The sequence below is a fragment of the Corvus cornix genome, chromosome 6 (assembly GCF_000738735.6).
Source record: "Corvus cornix cornix isolate S_Up_H32 chromosome 6, ASM73873v5, whole genome shotgun sequence".
In the NCBI taxonomy this organism is placed as follows: Eukaryota; Metazoa; Chordata; class Aves; order Passeriformes; family Corvidae; genus Corvus; species Corvus cornix.
This window is the reverse complement of record NC_046336.1, coordinates 13,920,451-13,940,965: the sequence shown is the minus strand read 5'-3', so window position 1 is coordinate 13,940,965 and position 20,515 is coordinate 13,920,451. Positions and strand designations below refer to the sequence as shown.

The 20,515-nt window shown below is 56.3% G+C and overlaps 1 protein-coding gene across 1 annotated transcript in view; it reads left to right on the top strand.

The window, feature by feature from the left end:
• The window catches only part of SLIT1 (slit guidance ligand 1), a 61,332-nt gene that overhangs the window by 25,345 nt on the left and 15,472 nt on the right, over positions 1-20,515 (top strand). The window contains 5 exon segments of the mRNA XM_039554001.1: positions 18,590-18,661; positions 18,803-18,874; positions 19,280-19,351; positions 19,660-19,823; positions 20,220-20,367. Coding sequence (XP_039409935.1) covers positions 18,590-18,661; positions 18,803-18,874; positions 19,280-19,351; positions 19,660-19,823; positions 20,220-20,367 — 528 coding nt within the window.

Genomic DNA, 20,515 nt, shown 5'->3' with positions numbered 1-20,515 from the left:
TTCCCCATTGTGCCCTTGAGCCTGCTCCTTAGGACGGGATCTTCCTATCCCCCATCCTCCTTGACTCTCTTCATCCTGGTCTTGTCTCTTAGCAACTGCCCGTGCCCAGGACCTGGGCTCTGTAGGGAGGGATGTGACACTTTCTATGCATCAGTCACTTTGTCACCTCCAGAGTGAGGGTGAGGTCGTTAACCCCGAAGCACAGTGAGTGACGATAGAGCATCCCCACCACACCTCCCCCCGGTGGCAGCCGCTGCTCTGCCTCCAGCTTGACACCGATCCCCGTTACAATAACGATACGGGTGGCAATCAGGGAGGAATTAAAGGATAATTAATGCCAATCCACATGGAAAATTGCTCTCGTCAAACAAACCTGATATCATTTTTTTTGATGAGCTGACAAATTGGGTTGATAAGTAGCGACTGTGCTGACATGATATACCGAGACTTCTGCAAGTCATTTTACTCTTGCCTGGAGGATATTGCCATGAAAAAACATTAATATTCTGCAAAAATCTGTGTAGCATTTCTGACAGCGTGCTTCACTGGTAGAAATCCCTGGGGGAATTGCAGTGGTCACCTCTCTGGCAGGGTGCAGTGGGGGTCAGATGGTGGTGAACTAATGTTCACCATCTCTGCAGAGCTGCAGTGGTTTTGGAATCTTTGGTGGCAATACTGATTTTTGCCAATCATCCCCCCAATGTCCTGGTCTCTTGTTGCCTCTTCTGTCTGCCTTGCACCAGCTGAGGGTGAGCTGAGTGGTGTGGGTGATATAGCTTGGGAAGAAACCACCTGCACAGTCACAGAACTCAGTCTGGGAGGAAACATGAGCCAACAGGTGAAAGGAGCAGCGCTGGCACTGCTGGCGGGATGCCGGTCTAGCGGGATGCTCCGCCTGAAACACCTGCACTGGAAAACATCCTCATGCAAGGTCACGCAGCTGGGGAAAAAAAATGTAGGTCACAGCTACAAGACGGGGAGCAGTGTCTGGGGATGTGGTTACACTGAAAAGGACTTAGCAGCCATCGTGTAAGCCTGCCTGGGATGCAGGCTTCCAGCTCGGGGAGTGATGGATGCACAGAGTAGCTCTGGGTACTGGGGAGTTGCCATTTTGGGGGGCAGGAGGAGGCCTCTACTGAGCAGAGTTTCTGCTTCAGGGCCCGCAGTTTAGAAAGATGTTGGGAAATTAGAAAGTGCTCAGAGAGGAAGTGCAGGATAATTGGAGGTCTGGAATATCTGCCTTCCAGTGAAAAGAATTAAAAAGCTCAGCCTATTTAGTGTATGCAAGAGGAGGCTAGGAGAGAAATTTATCCCTGTCTCTGCATACCTGCATGGGGAAAACCTGATTATAGGGACCCCATTAATTAAAAAAAAAAAGAGAGAAAAAGCATAAAACCATTCAATAGCTGGGGGCTGAAACTAGACAAATTCAGACTAGAATTAAATTTGTCTTTTTCACGACAGAGAGCAATTAACCATTGAACATTCAGCTGGGAAGAGGTGAATTGAATGTCCTTCGAAGTTGCAAAGGAGACTGTACTTCTTTTCCCAGCAGTGAAAACTGGAAGTGTCAGGGTTGGAGCAGAAATCCCTGGGAGGGCTCTGGGTCTGGGCTGAGTGCTCAGAGGTGTCCCGGTGATAAAGTGTCCCCTTCTGGGTGATGGATGACACCCCATCCCTCTCCCTCTCTGGGTACTGGGGACATCAGTCCAGTGCCTCCAACACAGGCCAGGTCCTTAATTGCTCTCAAAGCCCCCAAGCATCCCTACTTTGTGAGGCTCGCTGAGCAAAGCTGGCTGCGGAGGCTCTTCTCCATCTGGGATGATGTGAGTTGATGTCTGAACAGGCACGTCTGTGGGTAGAGATGGGGCTGCCACAGCCGGGGGGCTGCTGGAGGGAGTTCCAGGCTGCCCTTGCTGCTCTCAGCCAGGCTGGGGGGGATCCACTGGCGTCGCTCTTCCCACGCTCTCCCCGGGGGATGCTCAGCCCTGGCCTTCCCGACCTCTGCGCTGCAATCCTGTCTGAGCATCTTAGGTGGAGATATATTTTACTAGCACTGTAAAAGGGAAAGACAGCTTTGCTTTAATTTTATGAGCTCTAGAGTACCTTGCCTGGTTAGGTGCTGGCTGAACTTTGCGGGGGCTCTGGCTTCTGGAGTTCACAGGGCAAATAGCGGTGGTAGCTGAAGATGTTCTCTCTTCTCTACGCTCCTCCCTTGCCCATCACACCGTTCCTCCTGTGCCCCCATCTCCACAGAGCCAGACAGAACCTGTTCCTCTCCCATTCCCATCCATCTGCAGAGAGATGCCAGCGGGGTGACTGTGATGGCAAGGCCAAAACAGAGTGCTCCTGGATTATCCCAGCCTGGGGTTTTCCTGTCTGTCGGTGCCCAAAATTGTGCCTCAAAAAATGAGAATGTGAAACTGGGCTGTGGATGAGGACATGGCTCTGGGGAAGTTGCACTGTGGCTGCATTTGAGGACACTTACACACTGGGGGGATGCTGTGGGGAGCTGCTGGTGCCCCCATAAGCAGGGCACTTGCAGCCGGCCGACCCCTGATCCCCCGGTTGTAGGACTGTCTTTACATCCTCTGGGAATCTTTGTGCTTCTGTCCTTGCAGCCTTCCACTGCTGGGCCTGGGTTTTGTGCTTTTGCTTCTTTTTTTTCCCTTTATTTTCCAGCCTCTTTCACAAAGACACCTATTCTCCCCCCACCGTGCCCTGGGGATTTACACAGAAAGCTCACCCTCAACACGGCAAAAGAAAGGCCCGGGCGGCCCCGGAGAGGAAGCTCACACAAAATGTGGTGTGTGGTTCTTTGTGTCCCCTTTGTAATTCCTCTGCACAATGAACTGCCCAGGCCACCCACCAGCCCCGGGCTATCCCAGGTGCCTCATGCCTCATGCCCCTCGATGTGGCAGCGGGCAGAGATGAGGATGCTTCTCGACAGGCAGCCAAGAGCACAGCCTTTGTGCTCAGAAAAGGGGAAATTTGGGCAGGATGGAGATCGCCATGTTCCTGCAGCAGCAAAAAGCATCTTGCATCCCCGCTAGTCCCCAGGCAGAGCGCTGGGGGTCCCTCCGGCAGAGCCCTTCCATCAGCCCCGATCTGACGGCTTTTAACATGCTAATGACCCTCTCAAGGGCAGGAGCAGCTCTGTGTAAAACCCATGTTCAGCCCTCGGTCATGGACATTTGCTCGGAGACACAGTGTTAAATATTTATCCTCCCTGCCTCCCCCCCAGCTCCGCAGGCATTAACAATAGCGATTGCAACCAGCCCCTTCCCCCTCGCCGGGAACATGTGGCTCCCGGACCATGACAGCGAACGTTATCGTTTGTACCTGTGAATTATTGATAAGGTATAAGATAGTTCTTGCAGTGAAACAATAATGAGAGGGAGAGGCTGCAACCTGGCGGGCAGGTGCTGCTTCAAACCTTCTTCTCCAGGGGCAAAATGGGCGGTGGGACCCTGTTCCGGCTGGGCCCATCCACCAGCTGACCATGCCGCGCCTCAGCAGCATGTGGCCAACACCCGGCTGCCGTTGTGCCTGGTGACTCCTCTCGCCATGGGTCTGGCTGGCGCCTGTCCCCTCCTGGCTGTCCGCCACCTTCCCCAGGGGAGGTGGGCAGCTGCCCTCCCTCCCGGGCCCCACGCTGCCTGAGCCACCCGTGAGCCGGGGATGTCGCTCAGGCAGCTGCCCGCGGGTCGTGGGGGTGAGTGGGGATGTCCCAGCTCGGTGGGGTGGCTGCTCACCCCGCGGTGCTGCCGCGGGGAAGGGGCAGGTATTGCCCGGCCCTGCAGACGCCGTGGCTCCGAGGAGCAGATGGGAGAGCCTTTCAGCTGGTCTGGCTGGGGGGCTCAGGAGGTCTCCAGGGGCTGAAGGAGAGAGAGTGGTCCTTGGCCTGTGGCTTTATGGCCACCAATACACTGTCCCTGTGCCCTAATCTGTCCCTGGAAAAATGGGGATGATGCTGCTGAGTCCCTGGAAAGCAGGTGGCAGTCCTGAAAAGGGGTCAGTTCCCTGGCTTAGGGCTGCCATTTGGTTGGAAGCTGAATGCAGAGTGTCCATCCCCATAGCTGTGTCCCAGAGAGCCCCTGTGTCTGCCAGCTGGGCTCCTCTGGGCTCCAGCACTGCTTTGCAAGCCCCTGGGATGCCATGTGGGAAGGTGCAGATGGCTCAGGGGGGATCTTGTCATGGTGACGTGGGCAGTCTGATTAAAATGGTTCAAAGCCCAGCTTTGATATACTTAGACCCTCAGCACTGCTGTGCTTTGCAGGGAGAGCATGAGCAGGAGAGTCCAGGCATTAGCGCGCAGATCTGGGCCAATCTGGGGCTGCACATCTGCGTCCCTGGGCCTGGTGGTGGAGAACCAGGGTCTTCCTCGTGCCTAACCTCCCCAGAGTGCTCTTTAGGTTGTGTGCATAAGGAAGCATTGCTGGGAGAGGAGCATTGAATGGTCTTCCCACCAGCCTCAAAAGATGTGCTGGACTCCTGGAGGGGCCGTGTCCGCTCTTCTGCTGCTCCCCAGGCTGCTGCTTTTCCAGGTGTGCTGACACAGGAGTGGGCAGAAAATAGCAAAAAAGTGAGAATTAAGGAGTGATTAAGAGAGCACATATGTGTGTTATGTGTCTGCATGCTGGAGGGAGTGTGGATGTGGTGCGGTGGGCGATGGTTGCAGTGTGTGCCACAGTGTATGGACACAGCGTGACAAATTCCCAGGCAGTGCAGCAGGGCGAGCCCCCAGCCCGAGGGTGCTCCAGCCTCAGGCAGCGTCACCCTGGGCACGAGCTGCAGCGTGGGAGCTGTAGCAAGGAAGGGGTTGAGTACAGCTCTTGCTCTCACTGCAGCAGAGCATCCCTGAGCAGGTGATTGATCCTGGCATTAAAGGCTCTGGGAATGTGGGCCCTTGTCTCACCCTCCCACTCCCTGATTTGCCTCCAGCCATGCAGCAAATACAGGCCAGTCCACTCGGGTAGCAACTTTGAAGTGTGAATTTCAAAAACTCTCTCTGTCATCATCCCCTCTCCTGTGTCTGATGGGATGCACAGGGAGCAGCAGGAACACCAGGCACATGAAACAGCCCTGTTCAAAGCCTGGCACTGCAGCTCCCGCTTGCTAGCTGAGTTATGTTTGCAGGCAATTACCAGGTGGTGTTCCCTGCCTTTGCTCCCAGCCTTTTCCCTTGCAAACCACTGGCTCTCTGCTCTGCTTTTGGGGGTAGAGCCTGGCACCAGAGCAGACGCAAACACCAGAGCACATAGACACTGTGTGGGGCTGGGCTCCTGCCTGCAAGTTAATGTGGGGGATGCTGCAGCCCTCTTGTGCCCCATCCCATGGTCCCCATGGTTCCATTTCAGCACTGAATCAGGCTCACACCAAGCCAAGACTGAGGAAGAGAAGTTTTCTGTGCAGGGAGCAAAGCAAGACTGCGGTACTTTGGCCCCCTTCTCAGGCAGACGAGACCAAACTCAAGCCTTTTTTTCTCCAGCTGCATTCTGGCTAGAAGGGTGCAGTGGGGATGGCTCATCCCGTGCTGGATCCCAGGGTGCTGCAGGATGCTCACATGCTCAGCCAGAGCTGCGGCGTGTGTGGAGGGGGAGGATCCAGCCCCTTCCCTGCGCAAGGCAGAGGTGAGACAGTGCATGTGAACTCGACTTCACAAGACATCAAATGTGCTGTGGTCAGATGGAAATTGGCTCTTGGAGCTCCTTTCTTACGGCACAGAGCAGCTCCTGGCTCCTGCTCCCCCCTCAACGAGTGGATGGGCTGATAATACGAGGAAGCGCCTGCTCCCCTTCAAGCCACTGTGCCTGGGATCTCATCTCCAGGCTTGCTGACAATTTGCATTAATGTTTGCTTAACTAACCAGGAGCCCTCTTACATCCCAGTTGCCTTTGCTGGGGGGCTCACATGGCTCATGGGGCAGCAGGACTGGCAGAGGCGTTTCTGGGCTGTCTCCTTTGTGCTTCGACAATCTCCAACCCTCAGAAAAAAAAATCCTCTGCCAGAAGAGTGGGCCCTTTTCCCAATTTACTTGAAAAGATGTTCTGGATTTCTGTCCAACCAGGTCCCTGCATTGTTCCTGAGCAGGATTTCAGTGTGGGAGCTGGCTAATTTGCAGTATTTTACATAGTAATATGTTGTCAGAAATGCTTTCAAATGCCGATAATATTTAATTAGGGGGCAGATTTCAGCATATTAGGCAGGAATGGGGCTGTCTAATTAGTTATTGACAATTTCATATCCATGAAGGTAATTAAGTAAAAGCTGGAGGCAAGCTCCCGTGTATGAATCCCCTCCCATTTTGGGGTTGCTCTGGGATGCGTCAGGGTTGGTGCCGGTTGTCCAGCCTTGGAGCAGCTTGTACCCATCCAGGGCTGCTGCAGGGCTTTCCCCCTCCATGAGAACCATTCCACATGTCAGGAATGCCCAGCCCGCAGTCCCAGCTGCAGAAGGACATCCCCACCTTGGTCACATCTCCAGCCCCTGCACATCTCGCAGTGCTCTGACGCTTTCTGGGGCCTGTGACATGTTTGTCTCTCAAACCTGGTATTTTTGGTCTCAAAACTGATCTGGAATCTGACAAAATATGAATCATCTGAGAGATGTAAGGGTGGGCAGAGTCCTGGGGAGACTAGAGTGTATTTTTAGATGGCACATGTTGGAATTTGACTGTTTCTTAGGGAAAAAAAAGAGGTTTTCAGATCTGAGTGCTCTGGGCATGCTGGGAGACCCGCTACTGGCTCTGCATTGCATTGCCGGCCTTCCCACGGCAGCATAGGAAGGAGGATGAGGTCAGGCTGTTCTGCACAGCCCCTGCTTGACTCTCCCATCACAGAGGACCACACTGGGGTCCAAGCCCTGAGTGTCTTCATGAGCCCCTTTATCCACTGCTGAGAGCTCATGGCATGGGCACACGCATGCAAACGGGATTGGCACCTCACCCTTCTGCTGGCGGCAGACAGCAGCCATGGCTCCAGCAACACCTGGAGCCAGTCCCTGCACACTTCCAGGAGCATGGGTGTCTCTGGGGACACCAGCACCCAAAGTTGCATCTGTAGCCTAGCCATGCTGCCATGTCCTTGCACTCATGCCAGTGATGATGACACATATTCCTCCCCAGGCTGCCCTGAGATGGTTCCTGCTGCATCTGGTAGCAGGATCCGAGTCTGTAATGCCCCCACTATGAGACAGCCACCCACCTCCCTCCAAGGGGGCTGATATCTGCCCAGCTGCACTGCACTGGTCTGGGTCTCTCCCCCTCTGCAGGGTTTGCAGCCAGGACCCCACTGTTCGGGAGATTTCATCCCCCCTTTTATCTTGGCGGTTGGAAGCCGGGGAGCCGATAATGATGAAGGAGTGTAAATGTCAGCAGGAAACCAGCTTCAATCAGAACTGTTAAAAATAAACCCGCCAGGCCTGCTCTGGCAGGGGTAATCAGCCTCGGCAGCTCCTCTCCCCAGGTCCTAGAGCACGAGCTGCAGTCGTGCTGAGCAGTGCCAGGCCACCCGAGCAGCCGTGCTGGAGGCTGGCTGCTACCTCGGCAGCTCCAGCCCTGGCCAGCACCTCCCCTGGAGCTGAGAGGAGCAACCTTCCAAGCCAAGCAGGGTGAAGGGTCCCATCCTCTCTTCCTGGGCACCACCCTGACTCTCCCCTCGGTGGAGTTCCCCTCTGCAATCCTGGCTGCTCTTGAGCTCAGTCAGGCTGTGGCAGGAGATGTGGACACACAGGTAACACAGCCCCTGGCTATTCAGGCACATCCACAGGGCAGAGTCAGCCATGGGCTCCTGGGGTCACAGAGCCACTGTCCCCACTGTGAGTCAGATGCACTTGGAGCAAAGACAGGAGGTGCATTGTTAACCCCAAAGATAATTAGTCTCAGGGCAGTTTTGAAAAGGGATGTGGGGCTGCTCCATCACTTGAGCTTTTTCACAAAGATTGAAGATCTGTGTGAGACCCCTAGGTGCCCACAGACTCAGGGTCAGGACTTTCCAGTCTGTGCCTTGTGGTCGGGTGCTGCTGTCAGGCTTGATACTCCTCCAAGGCTCCATGCATGCATGGATCAGGGAAATGGAGGAGGAGCGCCCAGATGTGCCTCCAGCAACTCATTTCTGCCTCCCCAAAACAAGGAGGGGCTGTCGATCCCCAGCACAGGCAGGTCCGTGGGGTGGGAGCTGCAGCTGTACTCACTGCCTGCAGGCAGAGGCTTCCCCAGACCTGTGGTGTGGTTTTGTGCTGGGGGCTCTTCAAAGAGCAGCTCCGTGGAGGGAAGCCTTGAGGCAGCTCCCAGTCCCCTGTGGCTTGGCCATGACTGGGTGCTGCTCTATCAAATCCCCTCTCGGGAGCAATGTTACTGGGGCAAGGGCAGCCACAGCTTGGGCCAGCCTTGTGGCAGGGCTTTGCTGCCTGCCTTCCAGCAGTTCTTATCTTGGCTTTGATGTGTGTCACACGAGATGGAGTCTCTTTATCCGCCTGTTGCATTTTCCCTGCAGTGTGTCCCTGTGTTGATTCCCATGCTCGGGTGCGTTGCAGCCCCACACTTGCTCTGCCATTTCCCATCCTCCTTTCCTTCTCCTATCATGGCTGTTTCCTCCCAGCCCTGTGCAAAATCACATCTCCTTTACCAGCTGTTGGGTGCGATTTGAGATGTCCCACTGGCTCCACCCTGGCTGCCTTTCCCCCTGGAATGCATCTCCCACTTCTCATCCCACTGCCGCCTCTCCCAAGTGCTTTCAGGAAGCCCCAGGCTATGAGACTTAAGAGTTTTACCTGTCTTAGTGCTAGTGCCAAGCACGAGGAGTGTGCAGGACCTGTAGTCATGTCAGGGCATCTCTCAAGTTCTCCAGCTGTCTTGCAAGGTTCAGCCTTGGTTTCAGAACATCCTCCAGCCCACAGGGAGTTTGCTTTAGCTCTTCTTAAAGCTGGAGCCAGTTGCTGTCCCAGGACCTGCAAAGCTGAGGAGCAGCATCACAGATCCACAGCATTGCTTCTTGGCTCACTAAGATCTGGGACAGATCTGGGACAGCGGGATGCAATTCTCAGCTTGGCTCAGCCTCATTCACACCTCGAAGGAATCCAGGAGGGCTGGCAGGGCTGGCTTTCACACTTATTAGCAATTAAAAGCCTCAGAGCCTGGGAGTCAATTAGCTCTGGGCTCTGCAGTGCCGCAAACCCAGGGGATGAGCCTGCTAACGAGAGCTGCAGCCAACTCCCCACAGGGCTCAAGGCTGGCTCGCCCGAAGAGCTATTTGCTTTTTCATTTACACCTTGGATGAGTGTTGCAGCATGGAGTTCGGGTATCTTCTCGGGTGTGAGCTGCCAGGCAGGGAGCACATGCTGCATGCTGGAGGATGTAAGGCTTCGTGGTAGGCAGGGCTGGAGCCTGGCCCTTCTCAGGGCATGGCACAGCCATGCACAGGGTCATGATGGGCTGAGGGGGATTGACCTTGTCCTAGCTGTCACAGAGCTACACGGGAGGGTCTTGCTGTGGCACGCTGCTGTCTGATGGAGGTAGAACCACACATGGTCCAGCAAATCCCTGCCACCACCCCCAGCTCGCTCTGTCCCAAGCTCTGGAGCTGCTGAGCTACTCTGATTTGCTGGGCATCCTGGAACATGTCTGTGAGTGCTGAGGTACTGTGCTCTGGGCAGCAGTTTCCCTCTGCAGGGCTGGGGGGCCTGGCATGCAGCCCTGGGGAAAGGGACATCTCCGTGCCTTTTATTTGCAGCGTGTGGGGAATGTGCTGGAAACGAGCCAGGCTATGCAGATGTGAAGCAGGTAGGTGCACAGGCTGCAGGGTAGTGTGGGAGCTGGAAAAACATGCTTTGGTGGAGCGTTCGTGCAGGGATTTCCCGCTACTACAGGGTAAGACAGAAGCAAAAACATGAGAAGAGGGAAGAGAAAAGACTTGCTGAACATCAGGGCTACGGGGACTTGGGAGGTGGTGAGAAGCAGGGATGCAGAAAAGCAGGAGGCTGTGCAGAAATGGGGCCAATGGCTGGGTGCCTTGGCTCCCAGTGGCAGTGGGACACAGAGGCTGTGAGCCAGGCAGGTGCAGTTTTAACACTCAGTGTCCAGCCAGACACTTGCTGGAGGGAATGAACCCTCACCCAGCAGACAGTGGGAACTGGGGTGGATGTGTCAGCCACACAGCAGGTCTTTTTGCAGAAAGTGACAGGCTGGCTACTCCCACAGGTGGGTTGCAGGACACTCCCCTGCTCACCCCAGGCTCTGCCAGACCACAGGGCACTGGACACAGCAGATGCCGTGGCTCTCTCAAGGCACTTTGGGATGTGAGGGAGCTGATGGCGATGCCTTAGCCTCGTGTTGGCTCCCCTTCCCGCCGATAACGAGGTTGCAGGAACAAAGGGACACTGTGGGGAGGGGGCGGTGACAGGCACGCAGGGTTTGCAGCTTGTTATTTCACTTGTGTTTCCATTAAAGCTCCTGCTTTTAACTTGTTTCAATCTCTGAAGAGGCTCCAGGGTGTGTAGCAGATGCTTTATTCCCCCTCCCTCCCACCCTCCCTCTTTTCCTTGGCCAGCTCCCCTTGTTCCCATAGCATCCCCTTCCCACGGAGGCCGAGTCCCGCAGCTCTGGCATTGCAGCGCAGCCCACGCAGGAGCCGATCCTCGCTGGAGCTGGAGCAGAGCCACTGCACAGGCGCTGCCCTGGCAGGGAGCTGCTCGGCAAAGCCCTCCCCACACAGATCGTCCCACTCGCAGTGGACATCGCATGTCCCCAACTTCCCCGATGTCCAAACATGAGGCTGCTGGTGTTACCCATGGTGCATGCACTCCCATGCCTCAGCATCCCTGAGGTGTCCCCTTGGCACACACAGACACCGCGGTGGCACCCTTGGGCGATACCAGCGAGAGACAATTATCGAAATGTCCGGTACAGACAGCGGGTCATGGCATTGGTCAGCAGTGGCCCTTTGAAGCCACTGAGATTTATGCATGCCCTGAAATGTTTTGCTAAATCAACACCACCACGCTGGGGCTGGGACTCCTCTCACTATCTGTTGCCATGAGCATATGTTGCCTTTTACACATGCTCTGTTCGCCTGTCCAAGCAACAAATCTCTCCAGCTTTAATGTTTTTGGAAGCATCTGCATCTCCTGGGAGGGAAGGAACCAGGGCCAGAGCCTGGGGTCAGCACAGCACTTTGGGAAGCCTGGGGAAGGCAGGGTAGTATGCATGAGGCATTGCTCCCTGCTCTAGCATTGTTTGCTTTTACTCTTTACTGTGTGGACACAGTGGACGGGCAGAATTTGTTGTTAGGGCTTGTGTCGCTGAGGTCTGAGATGCTCAGCACATCGTGGTGTCAAGCTGTGTTTTGCCTTGCTGCAGCAAAGGATTGTTTTGTCCTTATATAGAAGGCTTGGCAAGGAGGAGCTCTGATTCATTGCTTTCACTGGTGCTGAGAAAATAAGAAAAAAAATATTACTACGAGAAACCTCAGGTGGGAATGGGGTCAGCTCTCCTAAGGGAGGTGATTATTTATTTTCACTTGAACCACAGTGGATGTGACCTGGTGCCAAGAGATGCTGAGGATGCTGGTCCCTTCGGGAGGACTGTCCCATGGCCTGGAATCAGCTGCCATGGGTGGTGTGTGAGCAGGCGATGATGTGGATACAGGGAAAGGGACCCTCAGGGCCTGCCAGCCTGTGTGATTCAGAGCATGGGGACCCTGCCTCTTGCAGGTGGGGACATGAGCCCTGCTTTCCAGCAGGAATAGAGATATGCATGAAAGGGCATATAGAGGCCAAACTCCCCATCCCACTGAGGAGCAATGAGCCCTGCACAGGTCAGTGGTGGCTTTCAGGCTGGTGTGGTGACTAGCTGGCTGGATGTCCTCATCTCCAGGATACCTGTAAGGACACCACCCTGCCTTTGCACAGTGCTTTGCTGTGCCACACAGATGTCTTCTGTGCTGAATATAGGTTGCTGCAGCATCCTTGTCCCCTCTGTCTATACTGTCCCTGCTCCATGCACCCTTTCCCAGTACCCATCAAGGCACTGTGGGTCGGGAGGCAGTTTCTGTGGCTGCAGGTTGCAGTCTCCCCCAGCTCGCTGCGGGCTGTGGTAACCGGAGCTAGGAGGATAATGAGATCTTAATAGTCCAATTATATCCCATCGATTTACTCAGCACGTAATTGTTGGCGGCTGGGGCTGCCTGATGAACCGCTCCTCTCTGGCTGCCAGCAGGGAGGGCTGTGCCACCCCGCCCAGCCTGGGATGCTCTTCATAGCAACCAGCTGTTCCCCCTTGAGCCCCTGTAGGAGCAGCGCCTCCCTCCCCCCTTTCCAACTCCCTGTCCTCCCCTTCCAGGAGGGGCAGTGATGAGAGTGACAGGCAGAGATTGGAGCAGGGACCCTGGTACCCTGCTCTGGCTGGGCATTCCAGCATCGGGCTGACCCCAGGTTGATGTCCCCTGTACTGTCCTGGGGAGCAGAAGGGTTGTGCAACTCTGTCTGCCACTAAAACAGGCTGACAGGAGAAGTGACTCCTGGTGGGTGGCAGTCCCTGCCAGCAGAGCAGTGGTGGGGCCATTGTCCGTGCAGCCTGCACTGGCCAGTGTGGTGCTACCAGAGGTGTGCCCAGCTGGTCTCCCGGCAGCAGGAATCAGCTCCCAAGCATCCACTGCAGGTGTTGTTGCCACAGCAAGGCATGGCAGGTGCATCTCTGCACTTTGCTTCTATGAATTTTCCTTTTGAGCTGGCTGTGGCTGAGAGACCCATGGACTCCTAATTTGGAGGATTCACTCTTAACTGTGATTTTAAGCCTGGCTTCGTGATTGTGTCAGTCATCCCTTGTTCTAGTATTACGAAAAGCAGTAAATCATGTTCCTTTTCCCCCACACCATGCTGCTTTGGACCCTGTCCCATCCCCTCCCATTTCCCTTTCTGGCCCCTGCCAAAGCACCTTTTCCAGAAACCCCACCATGTTTTTCCTGACTGGCAGGGGCTCACGCTGAGCTCACCATGCTGCACTTTGGCTTGTTTGTAACTGTGCTTCGGGCTCTGCCATCCCACCTTGTCCTGTGCAAACGCCATCAGCCCCAGGGCTGGGGTTGCAGTGGGTGACAGGCAGCACACAGGCTCTCTGTGACATTGGGGATGGTGGAGTGAGATGGGCTGGGGGCAGTGGGAGGTCTGTCTCATCTCCCTTGGCCAGGATGGAGCCCATTAAAAATCAAACAGTGTGACATAATGCGGGGGGCACACCACAGGAGCCTGAACCTGAGACAGGGCTGTGGGGCCCTCCTCACACTGGCACTGGGGACTGGGGCAGGTGACACAGTAGGCAAAACTCTGCCTTGCTGCCCTGGCATCCCGCTAATGCAGCAGCAGAGTGGCTGCTCCCCATCTCCAGCAAGCAGCTCCCTTAGGGACACCCCTCCTTGGGCACTGGGTCTTTGCAGCACTGGGGACTTGTGTGCATCACCTTGAGTGGATTGTGTGGCTGGGACATGTGGGTGACGCTTCCCCCAGCACAGGGCTGCAGGTGCTGACACTGGCACACGCAGCGGGTGCAGCAGCTCCCGCCCTGAAGTGGCAACCGGGAGTGCAAAACCCCTGGGGGACTCTGGGCTGTCGCTATTAATGCAAGTGCTGATTAGTCTATTGATTTTTTGTAATGCAGGAGTCTTTCTGTCCCTTCAGCTCACCCCTTGTCCCCTGTCAGGCAGTGAAGGTGGTGGTGTGAACAGCTGTCAGCCCTGTCTCTGATCATTCCTCTGCCCTGGACAGGCTGTGCTGGGACAGACAGCATGTGTGGGGTGATCTGAGAGACACAGGGTTGTTTAATAGCTGCTGGTGCCACAGTCCTTGCCAGGGAAATGTCATTTGTGCTCTGGCACAGCTGCCTCTGGCACAGCACCAGTGAGGTGAGGCTGGGATCTGGGGAGCACTTGTCCCAGCATGAAACGCTGATGCTCCCCAGGGCTGGTGGCTTTGGTTGCCTTGTCTGCATGAGGCTTGGTGTGTGGTTGCTGTGGCTGAGCTGGTGCCTGCAGTGACTGCTGCCAGCACTGGTGGAGCAGAGCTGCTGCGGCAGCACCCGGCCTGCGAGCAGGGACCTGTCATGCATTTTCATTGTGGGAGCTGTGGGCTGGCAGAGGCTGAAGGGTTAATGCCTTTCATCTGCCCCCTTGAGTAGGAGAGGCTCTGAGAGACCAAGAGATGATAACGAGTTTCCAGCACAGATGCTGGGGAGAAGAGCAGCCCCCTGCACTTCACCTGCCTGGAGTCGGCAACTGGTCCCGGGCATGTGGGCACTGCCAGGACGGAAAGTCACTCACCTGCCACAGTGTGGCTGCACAGCCCTTGCCGGCACGCCTGGGACATGACACGGGCTGCAGCCTTGGCCTGGACAAGGTGTCTGCATGGCTGCTGACACCGGGCAAGATGGACCTCGGCACCACAGCTGGAGCCAGCGCAGCGGCTGCTGCCAAGCCGGGTCGCCTGGCGAGGGCAGCGCCTTGCCGGAGGGCTGCCAGGCCGCCCCAGCGCTCTTGGCAGGCAGCGGGGGGCTCGGAGGACGCGGGGCCAGCGCCGCTGGGAAGCAATTACCTCCCCGCTGTGTCCAGCCCTAATCCCCTCATACGGCGCGCAAGGAGCCGGCTCGCCAAACAAGGCTCAATCAGGTTAAAGTGTGAAGTCAGGATTAGCCAAAAGAATGAGAGTGTGGTAAGAGCCCCGGCCTCCTTGCCCGGCCGCCGCAGCCCCGCTGCGGCCCCCTCCCTCTCGCCCGCCCTCCGGCCCAGCGGGCTCTTGCCGGGGAGATTAAGGCTGCCGGGGTTTGTTTGCCTGAGTGGGCTCCCCACTGGGAAGCCATGTCGAACAGTTTTGCTCGGGCGCCCCGCTAAGCGCCGGGCAGGGCGTCGCGCTGGGGGGTTGGCTCCCGCCGCCGAGCCCCTGCCAGCCCGAGGAGCCGCGTCCCCGCGCCTGGCTGCTTGCCGAGGCTCCCCGGGAACCGGTGGCACTGGCATGGGGCTGTGGCTGCCAGGAGAGGCAGCGCCGGGGCACCTCCTGAGTCGCTACAGATACCGCGCCGACAGCCGTCACACACACAGTGGGGCAAGGCAGCCGGGTGTCAGATCCAAGCAGGAAAGCCCCCGAAATCCCAATCCCTGACCACCGCCATCCCTCTCAATGTCCAGCCAAGGAGGACTTGTGTGGATATAATTTGGCCACGAGGCTTTCAGGGGACTTGGAAGAAAAGTGGGTGCCTGCCTTCTTGCCATCATACAGCTGTGAGTTGCAGCTGGCTGCTGCTGTTGTACAGGCATCTGCTGGGTTAGAAATCCCTGTGGGAGGTGAGCCTAGTGACAGAGGTGTCCTCCATCACCTCCTCACCCCTTGGCACCCCTGGGACAACCAGAGCCCTCTGCACCTTGTGCTGTGCAGGGACGAACTCCAGCTGCATGGTCCTCTGGGACCATGGCACGGGGATGGGAGGACCGTGGCACTGTGAATAGGCTGGCTGTTTGGTCAACCCCTGGATTCAATAGCCAGGAACTCTTAAACGTGGAGCTTTAGGACAATACCTGGAAGTGAAACCAGAAAAGGCAGTGAGGGTGACTGTGACAACTCCCTCTGTCTTTGCCCGTCCGTCAGCTGGTCCCCAGCAGGGCTGTCAGACCTGTCAGTGCTCGTGGTCACTGCTGCAAGCTGGCACTCCACATGCAATGGCAGTGACTCTCTTGTATTTGGCGGGGTGTGGGGCGGCACCAACGCAGCCACCGCGGGTGCTGCGAGAGGCACGGCGGAGCGAGGAGAAGCCGTGCCATCTGCTGTTTCTTCTGCGCCAAAGTGTAAAGCAAACATAGCTGGGAGCTATGAAACACCAGGAGGGAAGGGGCCGTGCCTTGTTCCAACGCCGGGGCCGAGGATCCCACAGGCAAAGCATGTGTTTGTCCTGGTGTCGTCAGCTGTGTAACCATGCAATGTGATCTAAGCCCGGTGCCGGGGCCTTGCTGAAACCCTCGCATCCAGCGTCTGTCCCTCTTGGCTTCAGTACCCCCAACGGCAGCACTTTGTCGGTGACTGTCACAAAAAGCTGTGAAGGGGAGAAGCCTCGCAAAGTCAGTTGCAACCTTCTAGCAGCATTTCCCTCGCAAGCTGTAAATGAGCAGCTTGGAGACAGACGCCTGGGTTTACTCCCTGGGCACGCTGGGACTCCCATGTGCTCCAAGCAGAGAAATGGGATCAAGCTTTCCACAGGGGAACCAAACAAGCTGCAGGCAGGACCTGCCTGGGCAGGCAGTGCCAGAGCTGGGAGAGGGACGCAGAGCACTGAAGTGTGGTGCTCACCTCTTTGATGGATTTAATGCTGGAGGACAGGCAGCTGCCAAGAAGGAATGCAGTGCATTGAATGCATTGCTAGGAAGAGTGGTGAGCTGCACCTAGAGGGTTCATAGAATCATAGTATGGTTTGGGTTGGAAGAGACCTTGAAGATCATCTAGTCCAAACCCCTGGCCGTGGGCAGGAATGGCACCCACTGGATCAGGTTCCTCAGTGCCCCATCCAACCTGGCCTTGAACACTTCCAGGGATGGGGTATCCATACTTCTTTGGACAACCTGTTCCAGTGGCTCGCCATCCTCACAGTAAAGAATTTCTTCCTTACATCTGATTTTAAACTGCTCTCTTTTAGTTTAAAACTGTTCCTCTTATCACTGTCTGCCCATGTAAAAAAGTTGCTATCTTTTCCGAAGAGTTTTCTAAGGGATTCCTTCTGGGAGCTAAAAGAGGAATTGGTGCAATGCTGTCTTTTCCTGAAAGGTCAGTGCAATTCCTGGGGGTCCCCACGTTCATCGCATCCCCAACATAGTATGAAGAGAAGATGTTTGTATTTGAAGGAGTGCTGGGGTATTGGAGGCTGCTGCAGGTGTTTGGTCCTTCCCCTTTGGAGGGAGGGGGTCGGGCTGGAGTTCTGGGAGTAGCTGGCAGAGTCAGGGCAGGCAGAGCAGGCAGTGCAAACAGGGCAGGCAGCACAGGCAGGGCAGGCAGCACAAACAGGCAGGGCAGCCTGGCAGTGCCGCCACGTGGGTTGCTGTGAAACTGCGCCTGCTGCTCGCAGAGGATCTGGGCTTTTCCTTCTCCAGCAGCCTGGGCAGCTCCCAGGGCAGCCTCTCCCTTCCTCTGCCCCAGCAATGATGCTTTGCCAGCCGGGTTTGGCTCCCCAGGAACGACCCAGAGTGATATACAAACTGTGCAGGGGGCAGGGGCTGGTGCATCACGCTGGGACTGTAAGGCATCTCCTTGGTGGCCGGGAATCCCACTGGAGGGCTAGGCAAGCCCACTGTCCTTGTGTTTTCCTTTTCCTCATGCATCTGTGCAAGTAACGCTGGTCCTTCCCTCTGGGAACATTTTCTTGTTGTGGCAGTGAAGCTTTCAGCTGGGGTGAAGTCCCAGTTTGGAGACCTCCAGGTATTTTGCAAGCAGCTTGTGCCCATTGGTTGAGCCCATTTTTTGGTGGGAATGAGGGCATGGGGAGCAACATGGATGCTGTGCCTCCATCCTGACCCTGTCCAGCTATAGGGTATCAATAGCGAACAGGCTTTGTTATGTTGAAGCAGAGCTGGTGAGCACTATGTGTGAAATGCTGACATCTATGGACACCCTGAGATGCTGTGTGGGCTGGGATGCGGGTGTCTGTCTGGCCTGTGTAGTTCTGGGGACATTTAATCTGTGCAGGATGCCCTGGTACTACTTCTCACTCACCCATGGACTTGCATAGGGAAAATGCTATGTTGTGCCTCAGTTTCCCCGTGCCAGGAAGGAGATGGGAACTTGACTTTGTGCCCCAGAGGTGGCTGGAGCAGGACTGTGCTGGCACTGGGCTGGGAAAAGGCAATGCAGTTGCCAGCCAAATTTGGAGGAGCTTCTGACTATTAGGGTGGGAGAGGGAATGGCTGTTTGGGAGCCACGGGGAGCAAATAAAACAAACAGGTCCTCCCAGAGCTGAGCCAGTCCACCCAAACCCTACTTGCAGTGAGATTTGTGGTCTTCATGGTCTTTAAAAGCCAGCCCAGGCACGGTGGGGGATCTGACCTGCTGCCAGCCCTGCAACACAGAGCCCTTGCTGGCTTGGCATGCCCTGGCATTGCAGAGCAGGTGACTACACAGACAGTACCTTGCAGTGATGAAGTAAATAATGACCCAATTATTTGTGCCCTCTGAAGTGTAGGTCAGGCTCCATAGGAATTCCTCCTGGAGCCACTAAGTATAATTACCAGTTAATCAGCAGGGACCTGTAATTATAGCAGTCAGAGAGTATTTAAGTATGGAGGGTTTTCCCAGAGCTGTGCCACTCGGCTCTGCTTGTCAGAGCCAGGGACTGCAGTGCCCAGGGAGCCCCAGTCACTTTCAGCCACCATGGATGGAGCCAGACTTTCCTCAGAACAGCCAGCAGAGCAGTGGTCAGCCAAGGACCTGCAGCCAAATTACACTGTGTCGGAGTCCCTGAGGGATCACTGAGTGCCGGGGTGTGCCGCTGCCTGTGGTGCCCTGCTCCCAGGGGACATCACTCTTTGCAGGCACTGCTCATTTTCCTTCCTGCCTCTTCCTTCTGCAGGGACCTGAGTGAGAACTTCATCCAGGCCATCCCCAGGAAAGCATTCCGTGGGGCTACCGACCTCAAGAACCTGTGAGTCCTGGCAGTGTTGGGCGTGAGGGAGTTTGGGGTCAGGTCCAGTGGCAGAAGGTACTGGAAGTGATCAGGAGCACTTGATTGCTCTCTGCCTGGGCTGTCCCAACAATTCTCCTTTTTTCTCTCTTTCTCCTGCAGCCAACTGGACAAGAACCAGATCAGCTGCATTGAAGATGGGGCTTTCCGTGCCCTGCGGGGGCTGGAGGTCTTGTAAGTGACTGGGGACAGGCTGGAGCCTCCAGCCTGCAACCCCATGAAGGATGAGAGTGTCCTTGGGTGTCCCCACTTGCTGAGGTGCTACAAGGACATCCCCAGCATGCCATTTCTCCCTGGGCTGGAGCAGGGGCTGAGCAGGGTTCTGGTACCACTGCTGCAGAGCTGTGCTCCAGGGCTGGATCATGCCCCAGGGGGCCACTTGGGTGCCACTGGCTGTGGGGAGTCAAAGCCTGGAAAGGACAGCAAGTCCTGCTGGGGGTTTGGGCTGTCCCCAGCCTGTAGTTCTCCATCCATTAACCCTATGCCAGGTTGTTCCCAGGGGTTGGTGCCACCTAGACTGTCTCACGTTCCCTTTTACAGCCTGTCTGCCCTGACCTGCCCTTCTTTGTCTTCCTGCAGGACCCTGAATAACAACAATATCACTTCAATCCCTGTGTCCAGCTTCAACCACATGCCCAAGCTGCGAACGTTGTGAGTGCCTGGGCCGTGGTGGTGGTAGGAGTCACCTCCTGGGCTAGAGTGGGATGTCCCCAGCTCTGCTGCTGGTGCTGGTGGCTCAGTAGTGCTGGGACAGCACCATGGGGAGGGTATGGAGGGGACACCCCTGCAGAGCATCCCAAGCATGGTGGCCTTGGCAACAGGCGCAGATGCTCTTAGGCCCCTCTGTATCTCCGTCTGAATGCCCCCACCCTTTGGAATGAGCTAGGCTGGGGCAGCTGGAGGGCAGTGGGGTGGGCAGGAGTTGTCCTGTGGCTGCTGACTGCCCCGTTCGCTTGCAGCCGCCTGCATTCCAACCATCTCTTCTGCGACTGCCACCTGGCCTGGCTCTCGCAGTGGCTGCGCCAGCGCCCCACCATCGGGCTCTTCACCCAGTGCGCTGCTCCTGCCCAGCTTCGCGGCCTCAACGTGGCTGAGATCCAAAAGAACGAGTTCAGCTGCTCTGGTGAGGGGGGCAGGGGAGGTGGTGGGTGCCAGGGCAGGGATATGGGCCGGGGGGACAAGGCTTGTGCCACCAATGCACCCCATCTCTGCTCCCTGCTATGTGCCCCAGCTCAGAGCCTCAGAACCCACGCTGTGGGTTCATCTCAGGTCAGCACAGTCCTTGGTGTGGGGAAAATATGGGGACAATGCCACCCTATCAGTGTGACAGTACATCAGTCTGTGCCTTTGGAGCTTTTGCAGGGGGTTGGGGTACACTAAGACCTTATGCACCCCCTCAAGGGTGCCATGAACTGTCCCTGCATGCTGAGCTGTCACCAAGGTCCCTTCTTCAGGGTACTGGCACATACTGGCCTGGCTCAGCTCTTTGCAATTCCAATGCTGGCTGCTTCCCTGGCAGGACAAACGGACCCAGCACATGCCCAGCTCTGCAGCTTGTCCTCTGGCTCCTGCCCAGCCATGTGCACTTGCAGCAATGGCATTGTGGACTGTCGGGGCAAGGGGCTCACGGCCATCCCAGCCAACCTGCCCGAGACCATGACAGAGATGTGAGTATGGCCCCACACCATCAGCATGGGGCTCTGGGTGGCTCAAGGCACTGGGAACACAGGAGCAAGCCCCACAGCTCAGCTGCTCCATAGGGCAGCAGGCCTTCCTTGCCCTTCTCTCACACTGCCTAGATTTAGCCCTGGATTT